Here is a 25,126-nt window from a genome sequence, read left to right as displayed (position 1 = left end):
GTGTTTTGAACATGTAAATAGCAGGTGGGGGGATAGTAACCGAAGGGTTGCCGGAAAGGGGACAAAGGTTGTGGCAAAAGTGCATTCTTTAAACCACAGTTGTCAAACGAACAGCAAAAGAGGTTCGAAAATAATTCTCCGAATGGGGTGCGTATGAGCTGCGGCAGGGCAAGAATGGGTGGAATCCCCGTGTAGGGCGGTGATCAGTACCGTTGCTCCACTACCCGAGCTTGGCTGACCAAATACATAGGGGGTCCTCAGGCAGGGCGGGGATAAGTGCCGTTACTCCACTGCCTGAGTGACCTCCCAAGAGCGGTAAGAATTTGAGGATATATGGGCTTTAGCAAACTTGTGCCTTTAACTGCCATGTGGCGTCAGAGGAGTAGTCACAACTGTATCAAGAAACGTGCCTGGGGTCGACACACAAAGTCGTACAAGAGAGAGAACATTCAACATTAAAAAACAAATTAAAGAAGAAAGCGGGCAGGTTCCATCAGGGAGTAGGCCACCGTAAATCTCAATTGGTTCCTTTCTCTCATCATCTGGACACCTCAAGGTTCCATTCCAAAAAGGGTCTCAAAGGGGTTAGCATGGTGGGAGTCAGACTCTGAATCATCACCATCTCCCGGGTGCCAAACTCGTGCTTGGAGTTTGAGTGCCAATGCGGCGTGTGCCGATGGGGAGTCCATCTCACCGTTCCGTGTCAGATGACAGGAATTGTCGTGGTGCCAATGTTTTGTATTCTGTAGGGCGGTAGGGGCAAGGGGGGTGTCGCTATCATCGGGTGGTGGGTCGGGTTCTGGTAACGGCAAATAGATTGTGTCTGAGGGGCCGAACATATCGTGGTCAGTGTCTCAGGGGCTGTAGGGACTGGGGCCTGGTCTGTATTTCCATTATTCGGGTCTATTAAGGGCGTCCGTTGTGCTGTCGCTGTCGCTATCGCTGTCGCTAGCAGCCAAATCAAGTGTTAGGGTGAAATTGGACACTGGGGGCGGAATCAAGGTCTGTGGACGTGCTGTCCTGGCTGGGGGAGGGCTGGATTGGGTTGTCAGTGGGTGGGTCTCCGTTGTCTGCCATTGCCAATGAGAGGTAGTGTGAGTGGCTGCACTGCGTTCCATAAACCTTAAGCTGGTTTATATGGAACTATCCTGATTTTCCATCAGGATATGTGATCTTGTAAACTGAGGGGCTTACTTTATCGGAAATTCAGCAGGGTCCTGCAAATTTAGGGAGAGGAATGAACTAGGATTGTACAGGGAGATCATGACTTGCTGTCCAACTGTATACTCTGTCGGGTGTACTGTCTTATCAAAGTAGGCCGTACTTTGCTTTTGTCTAGCGCCTAGTCGAACAGCTGCAGCGAGCTGTGCTGCTTTAATATTCTCCAACATGTTTTGGACCGCTTTTTCGTTGGTGAGAGCGGTGACTGCGGGGCTGGCCAAATCAAGTCCAAATAAATACGTGGCATCCTTCATGGGTCGTCAGGTCATGAGTGTACGGGGGGTGTATCCTGTCGAACTCGACACCGTGTTTCTAATAAACATCAGTGCGAATGGGAGCACTGTGTCCCATGTCGTATTATGCTGCTGTACCATCTTCCTAAGTGTTGCCTTTAGTGTCCGATTCATGCGTTCCACAATGCCGCTGCACGGTGGGTGATAGGTAATGTGAAACATCTGTTTTATGCCAAAAATCGTCAGGATATTTTCCATAACTCTGCCTGTGAAGTGCAAACCTCGGTCCGACTCAATACTACGGGGGAGTCCCCATCTAGTGAAAATGTGCTCAGTTAGAATTTTTGCCGTGGCTTTGGCCGTATTTGTTCTTGAAGGGAAAGCTTCTACCCATTTCGTGAATGTGTCAATGACGACCAACACATATTTGTATCCATTTCTGCAAGGGGGGAGGGGACCAATATAGTCTGACTGCAAGTTCATCCATGGGCCATTAACAGGGCGGGTGTGTCTTAGCTGGCCTTTCTTTGCATATCTGTCCAGGTTGTTCTGGGCGCAAATCAAACAATTCTCAACGTAATGGGTTACGTCGGTTTTTAAATCGGGGCACCAGCAGAGAGGTCTGAGGTGAGCAAGGGTGGATTCTATCCCTTGGTGTCCTTGTCCATCATGGAATTTGCAAATAATCTGGTTCCTGTCCTGGGTGGGGACCACATAAATACCATCCTTTAAAACAATTCCCTCATGGATCGTTAAAGTATCTTTAAACTTATCATAGGGAGCTGGGAAGTTTCCTTTTAAAATTTCCTTTAGTGTCTCATCTTCTTTTTGTGCTTGGGCTAAGTCTTGAATGTTGGTCTGTGAGACCTGACCCGTGTGTACTCGGGCACTCTCGGGGGGTTGGCAAAAGTGGCCATGTCGTGAGCCTGCTTTCGCTAGGGCGTCTGCTTTCACGTTGCCAGGTGGGGAGGAACGGTGGTGACTTCTAACTTTAACGATTCCGTATTTTCTACCTTTCACTGTCTGGAGAATATGTTTGAGTAATGGCGCTGAGGGTAGGGGTTTTCCGTCGGTGGATATAAATCCTCTAGATTCCCACAGGGGCAGGAATTCTGTCAGGCTGCTGCAGACATGCAAACTGTTTGAATATATGTCTGCTGGGGTCGGGAACGAATCTAGGTGCTGGACAATGTAAGCGGTGGCTGCTAACTCAGCTGCCTGCGAACCTAAATGTCCAGGCAACTTTAATGAGATTTCCTCTAAAGCGCGTCCCTGCGAGTCCGCTACATAAATTCCACATCCTGTGATTATTTTTCCATCTAGGACTGTGGAGGAGCCATCTACATAAATTTTTAGACCTTTGTCTGTGGGCTGGGTCGTTTGTGGTCGGATGCCTGGGCGAAATTCTCCGGAAACGGCGCGATGTCCGCCGACTGGCGCCCAAAACGGCGCCAATCAGACGGGCATCGCGCCGCCCCAAAGGTGCGGAATGCTCCGCATCTTTGGGGGCCGAACCCCAACATTGAGGGGCTAGGCCGACGCCGGAGGAATTTCCACCCCGCCAGCTGGCGGAAACAGCCTTTGTTGCCCCGCCAGCTGGCGGGGAAATGACATCTCCGGGCGGCGCATGCGCGGGGGCGTCAGTGGCCGCTGACAGTTTCCCACGCATGCGCAGTGGAGGGAGTCTCTTCCACCTCCGCCATGGTGGAGACCGTGGCGGAGGCGGCGGAAGGGAAAGAGTGCCCCCCCGGCACAGGCCCGCCCGCGGATTGGTGGGCCCTGATCGCGAGCCAGGCCACCGTGGGGGCACCCCCCAGGGTCAGATCGCCCCGCACCCCCCCCAGGACCCCGGAGCCTGCCCACGCCGCCTTGTCCCACCGGTAAGGTAGGTGATTTAATTTACGCCAGCGGGACAGGCAATTTATCGGCGGGACTTCGGCCCATCCGGGCCAGAGAATCGAGCGGGGGGGCCCGCCAACCGGCGCGGCGCGATTCCCGCCCCCGCCGAATATCCGGTGCCGGAGACTTCGGCAACCGGCGGGGGCGGGATTCACGCCAGTCCCCGCCGATTCTCCGACCTGGCGGGGGGTCGGAGAATGTCGTCCCCTGTCTTTTTCAGTACCGATTTGGGAACAAAGAGGCGTGTGCTGTGCTTGGGTGCAATGATCTCGCACTCATGTGGGGTTCCTGCATAGTGTAAATTGTCGGCCAGAAACGTGTGCGTCTTTGTCCGTTTTACCGTAATGTCGCGTCCTTGTAGGAGTAGGGTCCAGCCCGCTGCTCGAATTTGACTTATTGTGCTGTCTTTTAATGTACCGTGTAATAAAAGCTGTGTCAGGGTGTGCTTGGTCAAAATGGTTACGGGGTTGAGTCCTGTTATGTATGAGAAGTACTCTACCGCCCAGAAAACTGAGAGCAGGTGCCTTTCGCAGGCTGAAAATCCATGCTCTACTGGATCTAAAACTCGTGAGGCATAGGCTACGGGCCCTAAACGATCGTGCCTTTTCTGTAGGAGTACGGTCGGAAGGGTTCGGTCGGTGGTCACTACCTCTATCGCGTATGGGGAGTGTGGATCTGGGGCCTGAAAAGTGGGGGCTGTGGGCGCGTTTCAATGTATCTACGGCATACATGTGCTGTGGAAGCCATTTCCATGGGGCCTGTTTCTTATGGAGCTCGGAAAGTGGGGCTGTTTTGTGGTTCCTGCAGTAACCGACCAGTCCTAAAAATGACCGGAGTGCTGTAACATTTTGGGGCAAGGGCAATTTTATTATCGACTCTATCCATTTCTGTTCTATCTCACGCTTACCATGCGTGATGACCGTACCTAAATAAGTGACTTTTTCCTGGAGAATTTGGGTTTTTGGGGGGTTAATTTTGCATCCAATTTCTTTGAGGAGTCCTAATAATTCCGAAAGAAGCGAAATGTGCTCTTCCTTGGTGTCAGTCTGTAGGAGCAAGTCGTCCACATACTGAACGAGGCATTCAGGTCAAGAACATTTTGATAAGCCGTTCGCCAATTGTCTGTGAAAAATGGAGGGGGAGTTGTGGAAGCCTTGTGGAAGGCACATCCACGTGTACTGCTGTCCCTGGAAAGTGAACGCAAACTTGTACTGGCACGTTTTGTCCAGTGGTATGGACCAAAAGCCATTGATAATGTCCAAAGCCGTGTAAATCTTTGACAGAAGTCCCTGTTTTAACATGGTCTTGGGACCCGTGGCAACAGTGGGGGCTGCTAACGGAGTCACTTTGTTTAATTCCCTATAATCGATGGTCAGTCGCCATGAGCCATCTGGTTTCCTTACGGGCCAAATCGGGAAATTGTTCGTTGATGCTACGGGCTGAATCACTCCTTGGTTCAATAAACTCTGGATTACTTTGGCTATCTCTCCCTCGGCTTGGTGGGGAAAACCATATTGTTTCTGGGGCTTCGGATCGGGACCTGTAATGTTAACCACTCCTGGGAGTTTGCCGCAGTCGTGCTGGGCAAACGATGCTCTTTGTCTTTTCAAGACTTCTCTAACCGTTTTGTCTGTGGTAATGGTTTGTGGATCAAACCAGTACTCTCCCACTGAGCTAATCCTGTGTGCGTAGTCTTCTACTGTGAGCATGGTGGGGGCTCGTGCTGCTCTGGCCATTTTCCACACACATTTATTTAAGGGCTCGAAAGAAAGGTTGTGTGAACTCATAAAATCTATTCCCAAGATGCGTTCTGCTGTCTGGGTAAATCTACCAAAACGACTGAGTGTTTTGTTTTAATGTTGCCGATCTGGATATCCACAGGGGCTGTATTGTGTCCCTGCTGGAGGTGACCTGTAAAGCCACTAAAGGTAATGGTGTCTGTAGTGCGCCATATATCTCGCTGGTACATTGTGGAGTTTAACGTGGTTCGGGACCCTCCTGTGTCCCAAAGGAACTCGACTGGGTGTCCCCGGACTGTGACTGCAACTACCGGTCTTCCGGACTTATTCCAAAGGGTATCGCAGACCTAAGTTGGGGAGCCCGAACACCGTCAATTGGTGCCATTTATGGCCAAATTATCTGCTTGGGCGCTAACACTGTGGATGGGTCTGGCATTCTCCCTGGGGGGGCATTTATGGGCTGATTCCGTTGCTGTTTCAGGGGGGCTTGACATTCTCATGCGTAATGTCCTTTCTGTCCGCAATTGTAACATTCCTGCGCTTTAGGGTGTTATTTCTGCCTCCATTTACCCATGCGGGGTCTTGGTGTGCCCTTACTGGATTTATGGTGGCATCTACTCTTTCTTGGTCTATCTTTCTCTGTAGGGACTGTTCCCAAGCTCTGGATAATCGCTTCAGTACCCACACTTCATTGTGTGCCGGGTCTGAGGGGTCGTAATTTGTACATGCCTTTTGTCCTGCCTCCGTGGCATGGGAGACTAAAATACGGGTCCATTTTGCCGTATTGTCTGCAGATAAATGTGCGCGGGCTAAATCACCGAATACTGCTGTAAAGTGGATCCAGAGGCATCCAGAAAATGCTGTTGGATGCGCTCCCTTTTTCTATCTGCAACGGTTGAGTCCTTCTACCGGATCTCCTCTATTGTAGCCAATGGCGTCTAAAATGCCTGTTTTCATGTCTTGGAGGCTACCTCCTCCTACATTTTGTGGGTCGGGAAGGACAGAAATAACCGATGGGTCAAGGCTCATCACTATGAGCTTTACTTCTTCCTGCTCGTCCAGACCGTACATGAAGGTCTGTTGCCTAACTCGTTCAAAAAAGTGGTGTGGGTCTGACGTGGGGTGGAAAGTCTCAATTTTATCGCGAGCATCTCTTAACTGGGTGATGGTTAATGGGGTGGTGTACACAAAATCGGGTTGGTCTTCTGTTGTTACTCTACGCTGCGTGGTGATGGGATTCATTGGGTTGGGTGCTGCCCGTGCAGTCGGTGGTGCGGGTGCTTTCCTTTTCGGGGCCCGGGGGGCTCTATTCTGATTTTCTGTCTCGTTCACGTACCGTTGGGCCGTTTCACTAAGTTCCTGCCAATCGGGGCCGTCTTCCTGATCTAACTGTGGGCCAAAGGTATCTCTGAACCCATTCTGGACAGATAGCAGTGATTGCAATCTTGCAATTTGCTGCCTGCACTTGGCATGATCCACCAAATTCTGCCTCTGTTCCATGGTGGAACTGTGGAGTGGTCGGAAGGCTGCCTTTAAATCCTCACATTGTTTTCTCAACTGTTCTGCTTGGTTCTCTGTTTCCTCTCTTACCAAAATCACACATTGCGTGTTCTGGTAGGCCTTATCGTATTTAATCTGAAAGCTGCTGAGGTGGGTGAGACAAGATTGGTGTGCCCTCTTGACATCATTGTCCTTCGCCGCTAGCTGCTCTCGGAGTTGCTCGTTTAACCTCTCACACTCGCTAACATTTCCCTCTCTCCTCCTCTCTTTCTCCTCAAGCTGTCTGTGGAGCGTACTCACGACCTCCTCTGTGCCTCGCAATTGTGCCAAGCAGGACACGATTGCCATCGGCTTACGAACTCTACTCAAATTCTTCTTGTGGATCTCGGTCAGGCTGACCCACCAAGTTTTTCCTATGCTGCCAGGACCTGTTTCCTCATTCGCACAAAATTCCGACCATAGGGGCCATCCTTTCCCTTTTAGGTATTTCCTAATCTCTTCTTCCCATATGGGACACTGTTCTGCTCTGTTGGTGGCTGTGACCTCGGGCACTTGTGGGTGCACAAGGCTTTCCATTGCCTTCATTGCTATCTCTACGATTATCTCTGTTTCTACCCGGAATTTGGGACAAGGAAGAATAAAACAGTGGTGCAAAGATGCTATTTTCCGGTTTACGCAACTCCCGAAAGTTTCACGCAACAAAATCTATCGAGGTTACCTTGTATCCCTTTGTTAGTACGCATGCAAATTACACACTTCCGAATTCTGGAGGTTTGATCGTTACTGGTTTTGCTTGTGGTTTCTTTACTTTGGATTTCCAATTTGGATTTCCAATTCAAACGTTGTGTGGGTTCTCTCGGAGTGACACGGTCACTTCTGGGTCGAGTCCCGGCAGATGTCACCAATAACTGTGCCTTTTTTTACCTACTGTAAATATGGTAATCAATGAGGTTGCCCTCCTTTCTTTGGATATCTATATTACATTGCTCAGAGTCGCCAGGTATCAAATGATACCACAAGGTTCAACCGGATATCGATCAAAGAGCCAAACACCAGTTAGTTAGTTCAAGATCAAGGGTGCTTTATTTACACACACAATTAATCATGCAACATAAACATAAACACGACTGGTTAAATTACACCTATCAACTATGACAACCTGTACTTAACTTCAGGCACCTGGCTTAGGTCAGAGGAACAGTGGCCGTTGTTCGATTCTGAGTCTATCGGGTCTGTAGAAGTAACTGCTGCTCAGCTGGGCTCATCTGTCTGGTAGCGGGCGTTGAACTTGAACTTGCTTCTGGTGGTGCTGCACTTGGAAGTAGATGTTGCCGGAGCGCCAGGTCCAAAAGAGGCCAAACACATGGTGGTCTCTCTTTTTATCCTTGGGGGTTTTCGCGCTCTTTTGGGCGGTCCTTCAGTTTGGACCCCATTAATTGGGAAATTCTTGATCACTGTGTTCGATTCGAACCAATAAAGGGGCGGGTGCCTTGATGGCTGGGTGTGTCCTAAACGGTCATTGACCCTGTTGTTTACGCTTCCAGAGTACAGGGAGTGGCGCCGAAATGTCTGGGGTTGTATCGGTCGCTCAAGTATCAGTCCTTTGTCTGGCGGAGATGGGCCATCAAAATGCTAATCGGTTGGGGGTTTCGATACCGTCTGGATTCCTCGCTCACAAATATACATTCAGGCTCTGAGCCTGCCTGAATCTTGCATTGTCTATTTTTCCCGTTATGCTATGCGACCTTCCCTGTTCCTTATTGTAACTGGCCATCCCAGATGGCTACAGCTGCTTTTTAGAACATAGAACATACAATGCAGAAGGAGGCCATTCGGTCCATCGAGTCAGCACCGATCCACTTAAACCCTCACTTCCACCCTATCCCCATAACCCAATAATCCCTCCTAACCTTTTTGGACACTAAGGGCAATTTAGCATGGCCAAACCACCTAGCCTGCAACGTCTTTGGACTGTGGGAGGAAACCGGAGCACCTGGAGGAAACCCACGCAGACACGGGGAGAACGTGCAGACTCCACACCGACAGTGACCCAATGGGGAATCGAACCAGGGATCCTGGCGCTGTGAAGCCACAATGCTATCCACTGTGCTACCGTGCTGCCCCCAGCTGTATGCAGAATAAACTTGCTGAAGGTAAAAGACAAGCTGCTGTGTTATTCCTCCATCATATTCTAACATTTAACATTAACAACAGCAGGGGTATGATGCTGTACACAGGCCAGTGTAATCTGATAGCTGCCAGATTCCAGACAGAGTAAGCCCTGACACATTTCCTTAACTTTTTGGTTTTCGATCCTCGATTGACTGGAAGGCCCCAGCTCCTCTTTGGTTACAGACAATATACTTTTCTCCAATTTACCTTCATTTATGATAGATGAATTAAATTGCACTGGTCACCATCCGCCCTGCTGCTTTGATCCTCTGCATGTGCAAAACTATGGTAATATGCAGAGCCCTGGTGCTAAATGCATGGAGGAGAACTTGCACGGTGCTCTGTTCTCCTAGTAGAATTGTGATTTTACCCGTGTCCTCACAAAGTCTATGTGCAGGGCAACTTTGAAGCAATATTAAATCTAACCTCAACAGGGAATCACTCATGTGACCCTGACACCTGCTCACAAAGCGGGGACTGACCTGGCAGAGAGCACTTTCAGACAGAACTACATATATAGCTTCACAGAGGGAGCAGCTGAGGACACCATCTGGCCCATCGAGATCTGTCCTCTATGGGAATTGATGAAGGAAAGTTGTGTTCCTGCCCTATGGTCACCACTCACTCAAACCCATATCCCGTGAAAATCTTTTTCATGCTGGGAAGTTTCAAAGTTAATTTGGAGTCCGCTCACTGAGGTCATATTTTAAAAACTTGTACTAAATGCACGCTGTATTCGGAATAAGGTTAATGAGGTCAATGAGCTGACGGAAAAAATGGGTATGTTTGGTGGGGATTACTGAAACATGGCTGCAGGAGGACCAGAACTGGGAGTTGAATGTATTCTGAAAGGATGGAACAGGTGGTGGAGTTGCTTTACTGATCAAAGATGACATCAAGACTCTATTAAGAAATGATATTGGCACTAAGGATCAAAGTGTTGAATTGATCTGGGTGGAAATAAAAACAAGGGAAAAAACTCCTTGGTAGGAGTAATTTACGGGCCCCCCGAGCAATACTTCAAAAGTGGGGCATAGAGGTCTTGTGAGATGGGCACAATGGTGATCATGGGTGATTTTAATATGCATACTGACTGGACTAATCAAATTGGTAAGTGTAGCCTCAAGGGAGATTTCATAGTGTATGAGGGATTGTTTCTTAGAGCAATATGTTATGGAGCCAGCCAGGAAGCAGGCTTGTGGAAGGCATTTAGTATTATGTAACAAAGAAGGGTTGATAAATAGTCTTGTTGTTAAAGATCCTCTTAGAAGGAGTGATCACAGCATGCTAGAATTTCAAATTCAGATTCAGCAAAAGAAGACAGTGTCGTACTAGAGTTTTAGCATTGGCAGAGGTAATTATACAGGCCTGAAGAAAGAGTTGGCCTTAGTAGACTGGACACAGATAATTGAGAGTCGGACAGTTGAGGAACAATGGCGGATGTTCAAGGAGATATTAAATACCTCTCAATTAATGTTTATTCCTGGGAGGAAGTGGAATTGTAAAAGGGCGAAAAACGTTCCATGGCTAATCCAGGAAGTCAAGGAAGACAAAGGCAAAAACTAGGGCATACCATACTGTAAAATCTAGTGGTAAATTGGAGGATTGGGAGAATTTATAGATTAAGCAAAAGGCTATTAAAAAAAAATCAAAAGAGCCAACAATAACTATGAAAGGAAGCTGGCAGAAAACATAAACACTGATATCAAAAGCACCAATAAGTGCATAGAGAGGAAGAGAACAGCTAAAGTTAATGTTGGCCCTTTAAAGGGCAAAACTGGTGAGGTAATAATGGGGAACACCAGAGGCGGAGGCACTGAACAAATATTTTGCCTCTGTCTTCATGGTAGAGGATAATTAAAAAATTCCAAAAACTGCAGTTAATGCAGAGGAACTTGGTGCAAGAGCCATCACTAGGGAGACGGTATTGAATAAACCGATGGGATTAAAGGCATATATGTCTCTGGGATCTGATGGCCTGCAACCTAGGGTAGTAAGGGGATGGCAGCGGAGACAGTGGATGCATTGGTTATGATATTTCAGAATTTCCTGGATTCTGGAAGAATCCTGGTGAGAATGCTGTCTTGAACAGTCTCTTGATGATCAGTGGGTTGAAAAGTATATGTATAAATGTGTTACACTGGCACCAGGTTCTTCAAGCCCACCAGCTGATGGCAGGCTGAGAATCAGGTCTCGACCTGCCGGGTGATTCTGAGATATTCTCGCTCATGCATAATTAATTGGGCTCCAAGTGCAGAATTGGGCACAAGTTCCCACCTTTCCAGCCAGCAGGAATGGTGCTGCTGGAATCATCTGCCATCACACTTTGACAACAAAATGGAAAATTCCATCAAATGTTTTGACTTGTGGGGCAATCCAGAACTGGTGGCACAGTTTAAAAATAGGAGATCTCCCATTTAAGACAGAGATGAGGAAGACTTTTTTCACAATAACTGAGTTTCTACAGCCCCCTGCGGTAGGGTATTCCAAAGTTCCTGAGTGAAGATATTCCTCCTCTTTGCAGTCCTGAATGGTTTGCCCCTTATTCTAAGACTGTGTCCCCTTGTTCTCAACACTCAACAATTACCCCCCTCTCCAACCCCAGCCAGAGAAACATCCTTTCTGCATCTACACTTTCTAGCTCCTTAAGAATTTTATAAGTTTCAATGAGATCACCTCTCATTCTTTTAAACGTCAGAGAGTGAAGGCTCGGTCTCCCCAATTTCTCCTCGTAGGACAGTTCCTCCATTCCAGATGAACCTCTGATGTGCTCCCTCTATGGCAAAGATATCCTTCCTTTGGTAAGGGAATCAAAATTGTACAGATACAGATGCAAGCTAACCAAAGTTCTATTGAAGTAAGACATCTTTACTTCTGTACTCAGATCATTCTCTCAGCTGGTCATTAGTATTTAGAATTCTCTTCCTCAAAAAGCAATGGAAGCTGGATCATTGAATCTATTCAAGGACGACTTGCACAGATTTTTGATCTGCAAGGTAGTCAACAATTATGGGGAGCAGGCAGGAAAGTGGAGTTAAGGACACAGTCAGAACAGCCATGATCTTTTTGAATAGTGAGGCAGGCTCAATCAGCCGAATGGTCTACTCCTGCTCCGATTTCGTATGATTCTTATGAAATACAGTCAACAAAACAATATTTATATATTTATATCTCAACTCAATTTGCGTCTTTGTAATGTATACAGGATGACCTGAGTTAATAAGAAACAACAACAAAGAGAGATAGTTCTAGTGATGGATACATTTATCTTCATTACTGCTTAATCACAATACAGTTTTTCTAATTTAAGTTGAAGTTTATAAATTAATTAAATGAGTTGAAGAATTACACTATATCAGATGTCCAGATAAATGATGCTGATTCATATCTATTTTAATCCATCAATGGTGGCACCTCAGGATTATCTTGGAAGTCATCACTGATCCTTCCTGGTTCCTTCTGTTGATGAAATTTGAAGGGACCTTGAGCAACTGATTTTCTCTCTGCCACTATATTGGACAAGTCAGCAGATAAACACTTGCTTGGATCCACTTCTAACTTCTCACTGTGTTGAGTTGTCCTATGGAGTAATATGACAAGACATTCAATAAGATTATTGCATTGTTTCAATCTCTCCACTATACAATACATTTAAACATTCACTGCTGGACTCTGCCAAGCTCTTTGTTTGGTGATTACGTTATCCTTTGGACATTTTACAGCTGCAAATTAATTTAAAGTTTTAGCACACTCACGTATTAAGAATGTCACCCATAAAACCACTGTAACATTTTAGCTACAGGGGAGCCTGAGTGGAGTTGGCAACACTTCTGCCTCAGAGACTGATGGTCCCAGGTTTGAGTCCCACTCCAGGACTTGCTGCGCACAGAAGAATCCAGCCACTGGTTCAGGCAAGACATCGTATATCTGTGCTCTTCCCCAATCCAGATAAATCAGGAGGTCTAGTGACTTGAAGGGCACCAGCCTATAAAACCACCTGCCAAATACAAATTTGATGACAAGCACACAGGAGACAGATACACAGGGGAAAGACACACAGGGGACAGACACACAGGAGACAAACACACGGGACAGACACCCAGGGGATAGACACACAGGGTACAAACACACAGGGGACAAACACACAGGGGACCGTGACCCAGGAGACCCTGGACTTCGGGTTGGATGAGGACATTCACTTTCCGGCACTGCTGTCTCCTACACCCTCCACCATCTCAGATACTATGACCTCGGTTGGGCAAATTAGTGAAGAGGCTTCTGGGACTCTCACTGGTGCACACCACACAGCCTTTCCGGTACAGCAGGTGGAGGTAGGAGCAGCCGAGGGGCTGGACGGTCGGAGGGCAGCCCAGCCCCAGCAACCAGCTGCCGCCCAGATGGATCCCGGGCTCCTGGAAGATCCATTCCCATCCATAGTGCAGGTGCAGGCAGAGACCCAGGGACTAGAGGAGGGGATGACGGCCAGCTTCCAGTACCTGCAGACGCAGGTGGAGGAGTCCAACCGCCTGCAGGAGCAGGGAGTGGTGCCGGTCATGTGTGCCACCCAGGCCAAAACCGCACGGGTTGCGTCTGCGGTGGAGGCAATGGGCGACGGTGTTGGACATCGGTCAGGTTTTGCAAGTCCTGGGGCATTCCGTGCAGGTGCAGGCAGTGGCCCAGGACAGGGCTGCCCTCTCACAGGCAACCATGTGCCACTGCCAGCTGCAGATTGCAGCGGCACTCCTCATTGTGGCCCAGTCCCAACAGGCCATTGCTGAGAATGTCGGCGCCATTGCCCAGGCGCTGGCCTGCGTCGCACAGACCCAGAGGGACGTGACCCGGTCCCAGACGGAGATGGCCCACTCCCTGTGCTCCATGGATGCTAATATACAGACCCTGGTCAATACCAGAGCGGGCATCCAGGACTGGCAGCGCCAGTTATCAGGGGGGCCTCGGGAGTTGGCTCCACTCGCACCCCATGGAGAAGCCCGGGGGCCATCGGGCACTCCGAGGGAGGAGGAGGTGCTGGGGCCCGTGTCGGTGACTCCTGCAATGGAGGTCCCGGAACACCGCTGCACCTCGGACACCCTGCCCTCCCCTTCCTGCTCCTGGTGCATCTGGTGGGCAGCGGGCAGAACAGGGTGGCACCACACCACCCGGGAAGTCCGAGGTTCAGTCAGGCCTATCCAGTCCTGGCCGCCCCAGGAGAAGAGCGCCAACGGGGTTCCTTATCGCAAGGCAGGAGTCTCAGCAGTCCCCCCCTCACTCCTGCTGTACCTTCTGGGGAACCACTTAGGTGTAGTGTTAGGGCCCATCAGGCAAGAAAGCGAGACACCAGTTAAGATGGCACGGGTGCAGGGAACAGTTTAGTTATAGGGGCTCGGGTACAGTGTGTATATACCTCTTCACATTAAACACCTGTTAATACCGTTCAAACCTGCCTCTGTGCTCTATCTGATGGGTGTGGGGTGGTCAGTGATGGCCACTGGGGATGAGGGGTGGTGAACGAGTGAGGCCCAGTGGGTGGACCGTGCAGCCCCCCACTCCCTCGACTATCCCCATTACCCTGTCCCCAGCTATTCGACAGAGCCATGTGATGGACTGGCCAGCTCGCATGCAGTGATCATCCAGGTGGAAGGTGCCACTGCGGGCATGAGTCAGACATTGTCTAACGATGTGGTGCAAGGATTTCATCGCAGAGCGGGCTGTAATCATCCGCCATCCCATGGACCAGACCCACAGTCACTGTCAACCCAGTGCCCCCAGCTCGTTGTGCCGCAGGTATATATAATGGAGGGGGGCTGTGCATGCGGGTGAGGGTTGTCGGTGGTGTGGGAGGTGTCGGTGGTCGGTGGTGTGGGAGGTGAGGGTGGTCGGTGGTGTGGGAGGTGGGAGTGGTCGGTGGTGTGGGAGGTGGGAGTGGTCGGTGGTGTGGGAAGTGAGGGTGGTCGGTGGTGTGGGAGGTGGGAGTGGTCGGTGGTGTGGGAAGTGAGGGTGGTCGGTGGTGTGGGAGGTGGGAGTGGTCGGTGGTGTGGGAAGTGAGGGTGGTCGGTGGTGTGGGAGGTGGGAGTGGTCGGTGGTGTGGGAAGTGAGGGTGGTCGGTGGTGTGGGAGGTGTCGGTGGTCGGTGGTGTGGGAGGTGAGGGTGGTCGGTGGTGTGGGAAGTGAGGGTGGTCGGTGGTGCGGGAGGTGGGAGTGGTCGGTGGTGTGGGAAGTGAGGGTGGTCGGTGGTGTGGGAGGTGGGAGTGGTCGGTGGTGTGGGAGGTGAGGGAGTTTGGTGGTGTGGGAGGTGGGAGTGGTCGGTGGTGTGGGAGGTGAGGGGGTTTGGTGGTGTGGGAAGTGAGGGTGGTCGGTGGTGTGGGAGGTGAGGGTGGTCGGTGGTGTGGGAGGTGAGGGTGGTCGGTGGTGTGGGAAGTGAGGGTGGTCGGTGGTGTGGGAGGTGGGAGTGGTCGGTGGTGTGGGAAGTGAGGGTGGTCGGTGGTGTGGGAGGTGGGAGTGGTCGGTGGTGTGGGAGGTGAGGGTGGTCGGTGGTGTGGGAGGTGTCGGTGGTCGGTGGTGTGGGAGGTGAGGGTGGTCGGTGGTGTGGGAGGTGTCGGTGGTCGGTGGTGTGGGAGGTGGGAGTGGTCGGTGGTGTGGGAAGTGAGGGTGGTCAGTGGTGTGGGAGGTGGGAGTGGTCGGTGGTGTGGGAAGTGAGGGTGGTCGGTGGTGTGGGAGGTGGGAGTGGTCGGTGGTGTGGGAAGTGAGGGTGGTCGGTGGTGAAGGAGTGTGGTATTGTGGTGTCCGTGCCCCTGCTGAGCAACGTCCCTCCCCGCCTAGTTGGTGAAACGTCTGTCAACTAAAGCGTCCCGTGCTCGCTAGCCCTGCCGATAGCATAATGCGGCCTCCCGTGCATGGCCAGCCCCCATGTCCTGCTCATTGTCCCCCTCCCCGTCATCCTCCTTGTCTGACGTGGCCTGCCTTTGCTCCTCATCCTCCGCCAGAACATCCCGCCTCTGCTGGGTTATATTGTGGAGGATTGACCCTCCTGGCCTCATTCTCGAGGGTCCCTCCGGAGCGGTCCAGGCACCTGAAGCGCATCTTCAGCACCCCGAAGCACCTCTCCACCACATCCCTGGTCGCACAATGGGTGTCACTGTAGCGGGTCTCCGCAGTGGTCTGTGGCCTCCGTATAAGCGTCATTAGCCACGACCGCAACGGGTAACCCCTGTCGCCCAGAACCAGCCCCGCAGACGGGGGGGGGGGGGGGCGTCCCTCGAACATGCCGGGGATCATAAATTGTGCCAGGATGAAGGAGTCATGCACACTGCCTGGGTATCGAGCGCAGACGTGCAGGATCCGCATCTGGTGGTCACAGATCACCTGAATGTTCATGGAGTGGTGCCCTTATGGTTGGTGAACAGCAGCCTGTTATCTGCCAGTGGCCATGGGGCGACATGCACCCCATCGATTACCCCGGGGCATCGTGGCGACGGCAGCAAAGCCCGCTACCCAGGCATCATGATGGGCGCTGACCACAGGGAACTGGATGTTGTGGTCCGCCAGGGCATACAGGGCGTCAGTGACGGCACAGATGCACCTGTGCGCCAATGCCCGTGAGATGCCGGACAGGTCCCCATTCGGCGACTAAACGACCCCGTGGCATTAAAGTTGAGGGCGACCTTCACCTTGAGGCCACCGGTAGTGGGTGTCCTCCCCCACTCCCATGCGGTGCCAGGTGTGCCATCTTGTGTCAAATATGTCCGACAGTCTCCCGGCTCATCCGCAGTCTCCTCCTGCGTGCTTTGTCCGGGAGTTCCTCAAAGGACATGCGGCGCCGGTACACGCGGGGCCTCATTTGGCGCCTCCTTGGCACCACCACCATCTCCTCCTCCTCGTCTTGTTCCTCCTTCTCGTCCTCCTCCTCGCCCCATTCCTCCACCTCCTCCTTGGCCTGTTGGGCTGGGGGCCTTCCAGCCTGAGCGGCTGCCACCTGCCCCTCTGCGGCCCGCTCCTCTACTGCAGCCTCCGCCTCCTCTCTGCGCTGCTGCCACAGGGCTGTATGCAGGGCAGCAGCCCCGCCACGACGGCCAACATCGCTGGTTGATGACCAAACATGATAATCTGCAGGGGGTGAGGGGAAAACATGTCATCTTGGCGCTAGACCCGTGCACAACCAGGTACCATGGGCTGCACGGTGGCCCCGGTTGGCACCGCGCGCCCGAGCCACGCATGCACCCCACCCCCGCCCCATCGGTGCCCACGCTCCTGCCGCACCCCACCCCCGCCCCGTCAGTGCCCACGCTCCTGCCGCCCGTTCTTGCTGCCAGGGCCACCGTTTCATGGCACTGCCCTCACTGGGGGCTGCTGGTGTGGCCCTGGGTGGTCCCCCAGTGGTTGTCGCCGGTTGAGTGAGGTGGCCAAGGAGGGGGGCCGCACCCACCCATAAGGCCGTTAACCCTGCGTTCACCGAGCACCTGGGTGGGTGGCTGCCGTAATGGTGCTCGTTGCGTGGACACCGGCGTGTCATGTCAGGGGCTCCCCAACTGCTCGGCCTGTCCCCCCACACAAAGCACGGCCGGTGTCCGTAATGGGAGCCCACAGCCCCCCACATGCCAACTCCTACCTCCTCTCGCAGCCGCCTCAACCAACACGCCGGTGTCACGATTTTTTAATATGTGGTTAGAAATTGGCCAATCCGGCTCGCTGAATCGCAGAGGCCCCGGAGAATCAGTCGTCGGGGCGGAGAATGTGATGCTCAGGGCCGCGCGGCGGGCACTGCGATTTGTTGTGTTGGAGGGTCTGGAGAATCCAAAATCGGAACGGAACCGGTGTCAAACCCGATTTCAGCGTCGGAGCCGATTCTCCAACCGATCGGGTTTCATGATTTTGGCGCGATGTCTCGGAGAATCCAGCCCCATGTCTTTTGGGACTTGTGGGAAGAAACCAGAACACCCGGAGGAAACCCATGCAGACACAGGGAGAACGTGCAGACTCCGCACAGACAGTGACCCAAGCTGGGAATCGAACCTGGGACCCTGGCGCTGTGAAGCAACAATGCTAACCACTATGCTACTGTGCTGCCCATCTTTGAATATCTTTGCCTACTACCGACAATACCTGTTTTTATACAATGGAACCATAGAATCCCTACATTGCAGAAGGAGGCAATTCAGCCCATCGAGTCTACACTGACCCTTCGAAGGAGCATTCTTCCTATGCCTATTCCCCCCATCTCCGTAACCCCATAACCTAACCTGCACATAGCTGGACACTTTAGTCTGTGGGAGGAAACTCGGAGCACCCGGAGGTAACCCAGGCAGATAATGACCCAAGGCTGGAATCAAAGCCAGGTTCCTGGCGCTGTGAGGCAGCAGTGCGAACCAAATTAGTTTCAGATGTTCTTACACCTAATTAAATAGATCTGAAATTGACTCCATGATGGTTTGGACTGCAGAGACAGTTGCTCATGGTTATCATCCTCTAGATTCCCAGAGCCTTCAGGTAGTTACTAAAATCATGCATGATGGAGCAAATCTGTCTCTAGTATCTCTCTGACATGTCCTCTTTCATCTAGTGTCACTTGGAAGTAAGAACATCTGCAATTGGGTGCTGTCAAAGAAACCAACCTTAAGGTTAAGAGTGACTTATCAATGGGTACTTCACTAGGTGTGCTTTTAGTTAGGTGCTGTGGCGAAATGAATGTTGGTATTATGGGTGACAGTTCACATCTCCCATCTTTTTAAAGTCCTGGAATAATTTTCGGTAGAATCACTTTTTCTGTGATATTGATAATAATATTTCTACTGCTTTTCCATAATTGCAAATATTGCTTCCATGGTCTAATCCACAAAACACAGGAAAAGTATACTGAATTAGACATTAGTTTAACCATTTCCTAGCTTTATATTGCAAACATGAATTCACAAAACATTTGATGAAAAATAAGAAAATGAACATTAAAACTACAAGTATTGTCCGACAAGTGCCAAGTCTCTTTTCAGGTACCACGCCCTAAGAGGGCATTGGCAATCACAAGCTTCCAGGTCAGTCTTGCTCTCGAGGTGTGAAGCATCTTTGTTGGTGGTACATTCATATAATTTAAAAAGGGTTTTCTGAGACTACCTCAATCTCTTTTACCATTGATCTTTCACATCAGCATCAGACTTTCTAAATCATGATTTCTTAATACGTGCTCAAGAAATGCCAACCATCTCTGCCTGATCTTGATCAACAGAGTCAGCTTTGCATTCGAATATGATTTTCTTTTTGGACACAAATAGACAAATAACTTTTTAAACAAAAACACCTTTCAAATTGCTTCCTTCCGTCCTTTTAAAATTGGGATGTCAATTAGCTTTATTGCATGGTTATAAAAGATGTAAGATTCATTTGGCAGGATCTTAGTCTAAATGCCATTAATGGAAATGGGCTTGGCAAAAGCTCACGCACTCATTAAAATGAACAGCAATAACATGTGTATTAAAGCCTGTAAAGGAATCACCAGCGGAAGTGGTTCTGCCAGGCTCATCAGGATAGTATTCAAAAGCCGTGGGTGTTGGCCATGGAAGCGGGTGTGGATGGGGTGGAGAAAGCAAAATCATCTCAGCCAAGTGTGGGGTGGAAAGTATTCAGGAAGGACCGAGGAGCAACAGCAGATCACCGGTTTAATGCCTGTCCTAGCTCAAATTTCAAGTTGAGTATTAAAAAGTGATTTTGATTTTATTTGATGGTTGCTTCCAGTAAACCCTTACACATTTTACGTTGCATGCACATTGAGTGATCCTGAACACATAATAAATCAGCTTGGACTTAGGGTCCTAAAACAAGCCATATGCTACTTATCAGCATATTCAAGAAGCCTAACATAGGAACAGGTAGGCCACTTAGCCTGAGAACCTCTTCCGCTATTCAATGAGATTATGGCTAAGGGGTGATAACTCAATAAACTCGCCTTTGCCCCATATTCCATAATATCTTTGATTATCAAAAATCTATCAATCTCAGTTTTAAAATTAACAATTGATCTATTAGTAATTGTTATTAACAGAACAAGACTTCCCAAAATTCCACCACCGTTTACAGGCAGTTGAATTTGCACCTGCAATCATTCTATTTCTTCCTGATACTGTACATGAAAATTGAAAAAGAATGCTTATTTGCTTCACACATCCTAACCTGTCTAATGTTTACTTGCCCGGTTCCTATTTTTTGTCTACTGGTTTCATTAACGCCTGTTTTAGGCAGCCAACAAAATCATCTCTGGAGCATTCATACCAAAAACACGATTGTTTCTGATGCTGTTGAGTACAGTTATTATTGTTTTAATACAATGCAGCACTCAGCTTCACAAATTTAGTTCCTTAATTTTTCTTTATGTCAGATATATACAGGGGAAAACATTTCTTGGGTTTAGTTCAAGATACATGACATGTCTTATGTGGCAGGAACTGAAAGATGCCATAAATTAACAGATTACAGGAACTGTATGTACGCCAAGAAATAATGGAGGACAAAGTTCATGATTAGAAGTCCTTGAACTCAATGCTAAGTCCAGATAGCTGTAAAGTGCCTAATTGGAAGATGAGGAGCAGTTGGGCTTCATGCTCTCCTCCATTTGCAATACTTTTTTTCTCCCAAACCCCTCTCCCCACAAGGCCAGTCTGTAATTCTTCTTATATTATGTTTTCAGAGAGTACCGGCCCTTGTTCCGCTATCTGACTTTTATGTCACTATTAACACCTGCCATAGTCTTCAGCACGCTTATTACCACTCCCTTTGTCTTGTGTCCATGACATCTTTGTCAAATCTCCCTGGAGCTCCCACCTATCCCCAACCTTCTATTTTACTCCACCTGCTCCACCCCATCTTTAATGGTATAAAACCCATCATATTTCTACCTCTGTTCAGCTCTGAAGAATAATACCGACTCAAAACTCTATTTCTCGCACCACAGAGGCTGCCAGACCTGTTGAGCTTTTCCAGCATTTTCTGTTTCTACTTCAAATTTCTGGCATCATTAGTATTTTGCTTCTATTTATATGCTCCAAGAACTGGATTCAAGGGCAGCTTGGGCAGGCCAGGGCTAGCCTTGTGTGTGTCTGTAGGGAAGGGTGGGGGGGGGGGGGGGGGGGGGGGGGGGTGGCAACTCACCTGTGCGGCCCGGTGTAGGTTGTTGACTTTCTTGCGGCAGTGGAGGCCTGTCCTCCTGGTCACGCTGCACCAGCTAATGGCTAATGGCCACTGCCACTTCATCCCAGGCAGCACTGGCTGCCCTGTGGCTCACTCTCTGGGATCCGCAGGGGTACAGGAAATGCCTCCTGGCCTTGACTGCCTCTAAGAGCCTTCCAGGTCTGCATCCCCAAATTATGGGGTTGGTCACCTAGGTGCCATGGCTGCGAGTGTGGGTGGCTGAGCAAGAGCAGTTTAAATTCTGCTCGACCTTGTTAGCGAGGGGCTGGTGAGCGCGGTCCCAGCGAATCGATTGGCGAGCCTTCATTTGCGGCGTGAAGCTTGTGGGGCCTCCTTAAGAAGTGTGGGGGAGGGGGTAGCCTTGGATGGTCTCTACAATCATGGCCCTGGCGTAGTGGACCTCACGTTTGGGCCAAGGGGGCAACGACTGGTCCCTTGGCCCATTGCGAGGTGCACCTCGTCAGGTTCACGATTGTAGAGACCACAAGTGAACCTCGCCCACATGATTCCCGACTGCGGACTCACACAAGATTTAAAATTTGAAGACATTTATGGTAACAAAGGATGACACCAACCAACTAAACATTACTTAGTAGGCAATTGACTCATTTATTTTTCTCCAACAAATTCCACAAGTCTGATTTGGTTTATTCTTTAGATTTCTAGACTTTTGCCTGTAAGCTTCAGGCACCAACTCATATGGATTGAAACACCATTCTTCACTGTAATATCACTGGATTATTATAGGATGGAGTACACTTCTAATGCTTTCCCCACAAACATACTTTGCAATAAAAATAGGCACCTAATACTTTAAACTAGAGGAAAGAAACCCCATATTCATGTTTAACCCCAGGCCACATATGTACTTTACAGCACGTTTTCTCAGAACTGCAGTGTTTTCAGGAAACAGTTGAGAGTCACTCCCATCTTCCAACAGATTCTCTTCTCCTCATTTCACCAAATCGTAATGCCCAGTGACCATCAAAGGTTCTCGTTCTCACTTCTCTGAGAGTTCTCAAACCGACTTTCACCAGTGAAGTCACTCCGGTGATTCCTTCACCGAGTTTTGCAAATCCTCCAGTGTCTTTGAATCATTGTGGGTTCTTTCTCTTCGACCACTGGACAAGCTTTCTACAGTACTCTATGTTTTGTTATGCTCTTATCATAGCATCAGCTGCTTCCTTGATGTGCACTCTGACAAAGGAAGGTTCAGACTTGGAGATAGCTTTAACACATTTATTAAACTATTAACAATTCTCCTACTTGGATTCGACGCTACTGTTAATCCTTCTATAACTACTCAGACTGACTAACCAGTCTGCTACAATCCACGTGGTGGGAGTGATGCTCAATCAACCCTGTGTCTGTACTCACTGAGAGTCTCCACTGGAAAGAGACTGAGCAAGTGTGATGTGTCCTTTTATATGGGTTGGTGTAATGTCCTCCTTTGGTAGTGTCACTCTGTGTGTATCGTGACTGCCCATTGGTTGTGTCCTATCTTACTGATCTATTGGTTGACTGTCTGTGTGTCATGTCTCTGGTGTTCCCTCTAGTGTCTAGCTAGGTGTAGTGTATGTACATTAACCCTTTGTGTACTTACAGTGATGTATATCACCACACTCTATCCTTTAGCTAACAGAAAAAACAGCCTTTTCTCTGCAGACTGTAGCAATAGCTGATCGTTCACTCTCTTGCTTTCTCTCTATCTTACTGTTCAAAATCTCTGAGGCAGAAAGTCTGCAATTACAAGGACATCTGCCTCTGCCTTTGTTTTCAGGTGTTAAACCTGGCATGTGTGTTTCAACAACATCTGACCTGGGCCCTCAGTCCCCATGGTAACCAATCGCACAGACTTGTTGTCAAGGCAAAACTCGTAGCAGATTGCATAACTGTTTTCATTACTCTATTTTACTTTAAATTAGAGACAATGCACATTATAACCATCTTGTACAACCTCAGACTGTAGCAATACTAAATAATTATTTTGCTTTGATATTTACCAGGGAGATAGAACAGGTAAACATAACATTGAACAATGAGATAAACAATGAGGTAAAATTTAGAAAAGATATGCATTGAATAAAGTAATCAATCTCAAAGAGGATAAAAGACCGTGGTTCAGAAAAGATAGCAGTGGCACTATTCTTTAGAAGAAAGTGTAATGTCAGAAGACTGGCAGATAGCTCTTGTCATTCCTATATTTAAAAAGGGGAACATAACATGTCCAGGGAATCATAGACCAGTCGGTATAGTAATGGTAATAGGAAAAATAATGGATTCCCAATAAAGGAGAGAATAAATGAACATCGAGAAACAAGAAATGTAATATATAATGAATAATTAGCATGGATTTCAAAAGGGAAAATTCTTGCATGACCAATCTTATTGAATTTTTTCAAGATGCAACAGAGACAGCAAAGAAGTAAATGTAATTTATCTGGATTTTCAAAAGGTCTCTGATAAGGAACCTCATAATAGACAAATGAATAAGGCCAGATGGGCAGCACGGCGGCGCAGTGGTTAGCACTGCTGCCTCACGGCGCCGGGGTCATGCATTCGATCCCGGCTCTGGGTCACTGTCTGTGGAGTTTGCACGTTCTCCCCGTGTCTGCGTGGGTCTCACCCCCACAATCAAAAAGATGTGCAAGGTAGATGGATTAGCCACGCTAAATTGGTCCTTAATCAGAAAAAAATAATTGGGGTACTCTAAATTAAAGAAATGAATAAGGCGAGAGAATGCGGAGTCAGGGAGAAGTGACAGAATGGATTACAAACAAACTTTAAGAGAGAAAGCAAAGATTCAGAGTAAAGGGTATTTATTCAGAAGAAAAGGATGGGAGTGGTGTTCTACAAATGATCAGTGCTAGGACGACTGTTATTCACAATTTGGAAGGTGTAAATCTTGGTGGAGGAATAAAGGGACCTTAAAGTACAAAACACCAATCACTAAAGGTTGCATCACAAGTTAGCAAGGCCATAAAAAAGCAAACCAAGCATTAAAATATATTTCTAGATGGATATAATTAAAAAGTAGGGCTCTTCTGCTAAACCTGTATTGAACCTTAGCTAATCACACTCTGTGCTGTTCTGGTCACTATATTATAGAAAGGATATAGAGGCAATGGAGGGGGTGCAGAGAAGATTTACCGGAAATGCGTATGTATAGATATAAAGAAAAATAGAAGGCTTGTGGTGATCTAATAAAGGCTTTTAAACATCCTTTCTGTATCCATTCTATTAAAACCGTCCATAATGTTTGTCTTGTGGGGAACATCATGACTAGAGGCTACCAATATAAAAGGTAGTTACTAAGAAATCCAATAGGTAATTCAGAAGCAACTTCTTTACCCAAGAGAATGGTGAGAATGTGAAACTTGCTATCATGGGGACTTGTTGAAGTGAATAGTATTGATGCATTAAGCGGAAGCTAGACAAGCACAGCAGCAGGAAGAGAATAGAGGATTACGATGACAGACTTCAATGAGGAAAGACAGGAGATGGCTCAAGTAGAGCACAGATTGGTTGGGCTGAATAGATTGTTCAGCAGCGTATATCCTTTGGAATCCGAAATGTAAAATACTTCTGGGTATTTTTCTTCTGAATTAGAGGAACATAGAAACATATATTCTGCATCTCAACCGTAACTAAACCCCAACTGTCTTTACCCATATTGGTTCCATGTCACTGATGAAATGAAATGAAATGAAAAGAAAATTGCTTATTGTCACGAGTAGGCTTCAATGAAGTTACTGTGAAAATCCCCTAGTCGCCACATTCCGGCGCCTGTTCGGGGAGGCTGGTACGGGAATTGAACCGTGCTGCTGGCCTGCCTTGGTCTGCTTTAAAAGCCAGCGATTTAGCCCAGTGAGCTAAACCAGCCCCTCTGGTGCTCTTATCAATTAAAAATCTATTGATCTTATGATGAAAATTTCGAATGATTCAGCTTCCACAGTGTTTTACAGGCGTTCAACCCAGATTCCCACTCCTCTTTATTTGAGAAAGTACTCCCTGATTTCATTCCAAAATGGGATACCATCTTTTTAAGACTAATTACCATTGTTCTGGAAAATCCAGTAAGGGAAATAGTTTATAATAAAAACAGAAAGTGCTGGAAACATTCAGGTGGTCTGGCAGCACCTTTGAAGAGAGAAATAGAGTTTTGGAAGAGTTATATTCTGAAAAAGAGTCATAC

General features: G+C 48.6%; 1 protein-coding gene across 2 annotated transcripts in view; it reads right to left on the bottom strand.

Moving 5' to 3' along the window:
• Positions 1 to 7,652: 7,652 nt before the first annotated feature.
• dnaaf11 (dynein axonemal assembly factor 11) overlaps positions 7,653 to 25,126 on the bottom strand; it is a 139,067-nt gene continuing 121,593 nt past the window's right edge. The window contains exon 12 of one of the 2 annotated variants that reach the window (XM_072467849.1): positions 7,653 to 12,344. In XM_072467849.1, the coding sequence (XP_072323950.1) occupies positions 12,158 to 12,344 (187 nt within the window). In that variant the 3' untranslated portion in view covers positions 7,653 to 12,157. The remainder of the gene's footprint in view (positions 12,345 to 25,126) is intronic. The other variant, XM_072467850.1, reaches the window with a different exon arrangement.

The sequence above is a fragment of the Scyliorhinus torazame genome, chromosome 11 (assembly GCF_047496885.1).
Source record: "Scyliorhinus torazame isolate Kashiwa2021f chromosome 11, sScyTor2.1, whole genome shotgun sequence".
Lineage (NCBI taxonomy): Eukaryota > Metazoa > Chordata > Chondrichthyes > Carcharhiniformes > Scyliorhinidae > Scyliorhinus > Scyliorhinus torazame.
Note: the sequence above shows the minus strand (reverse complement) of the source record. Positions and strands in the feature narration are given on the sequence as shown.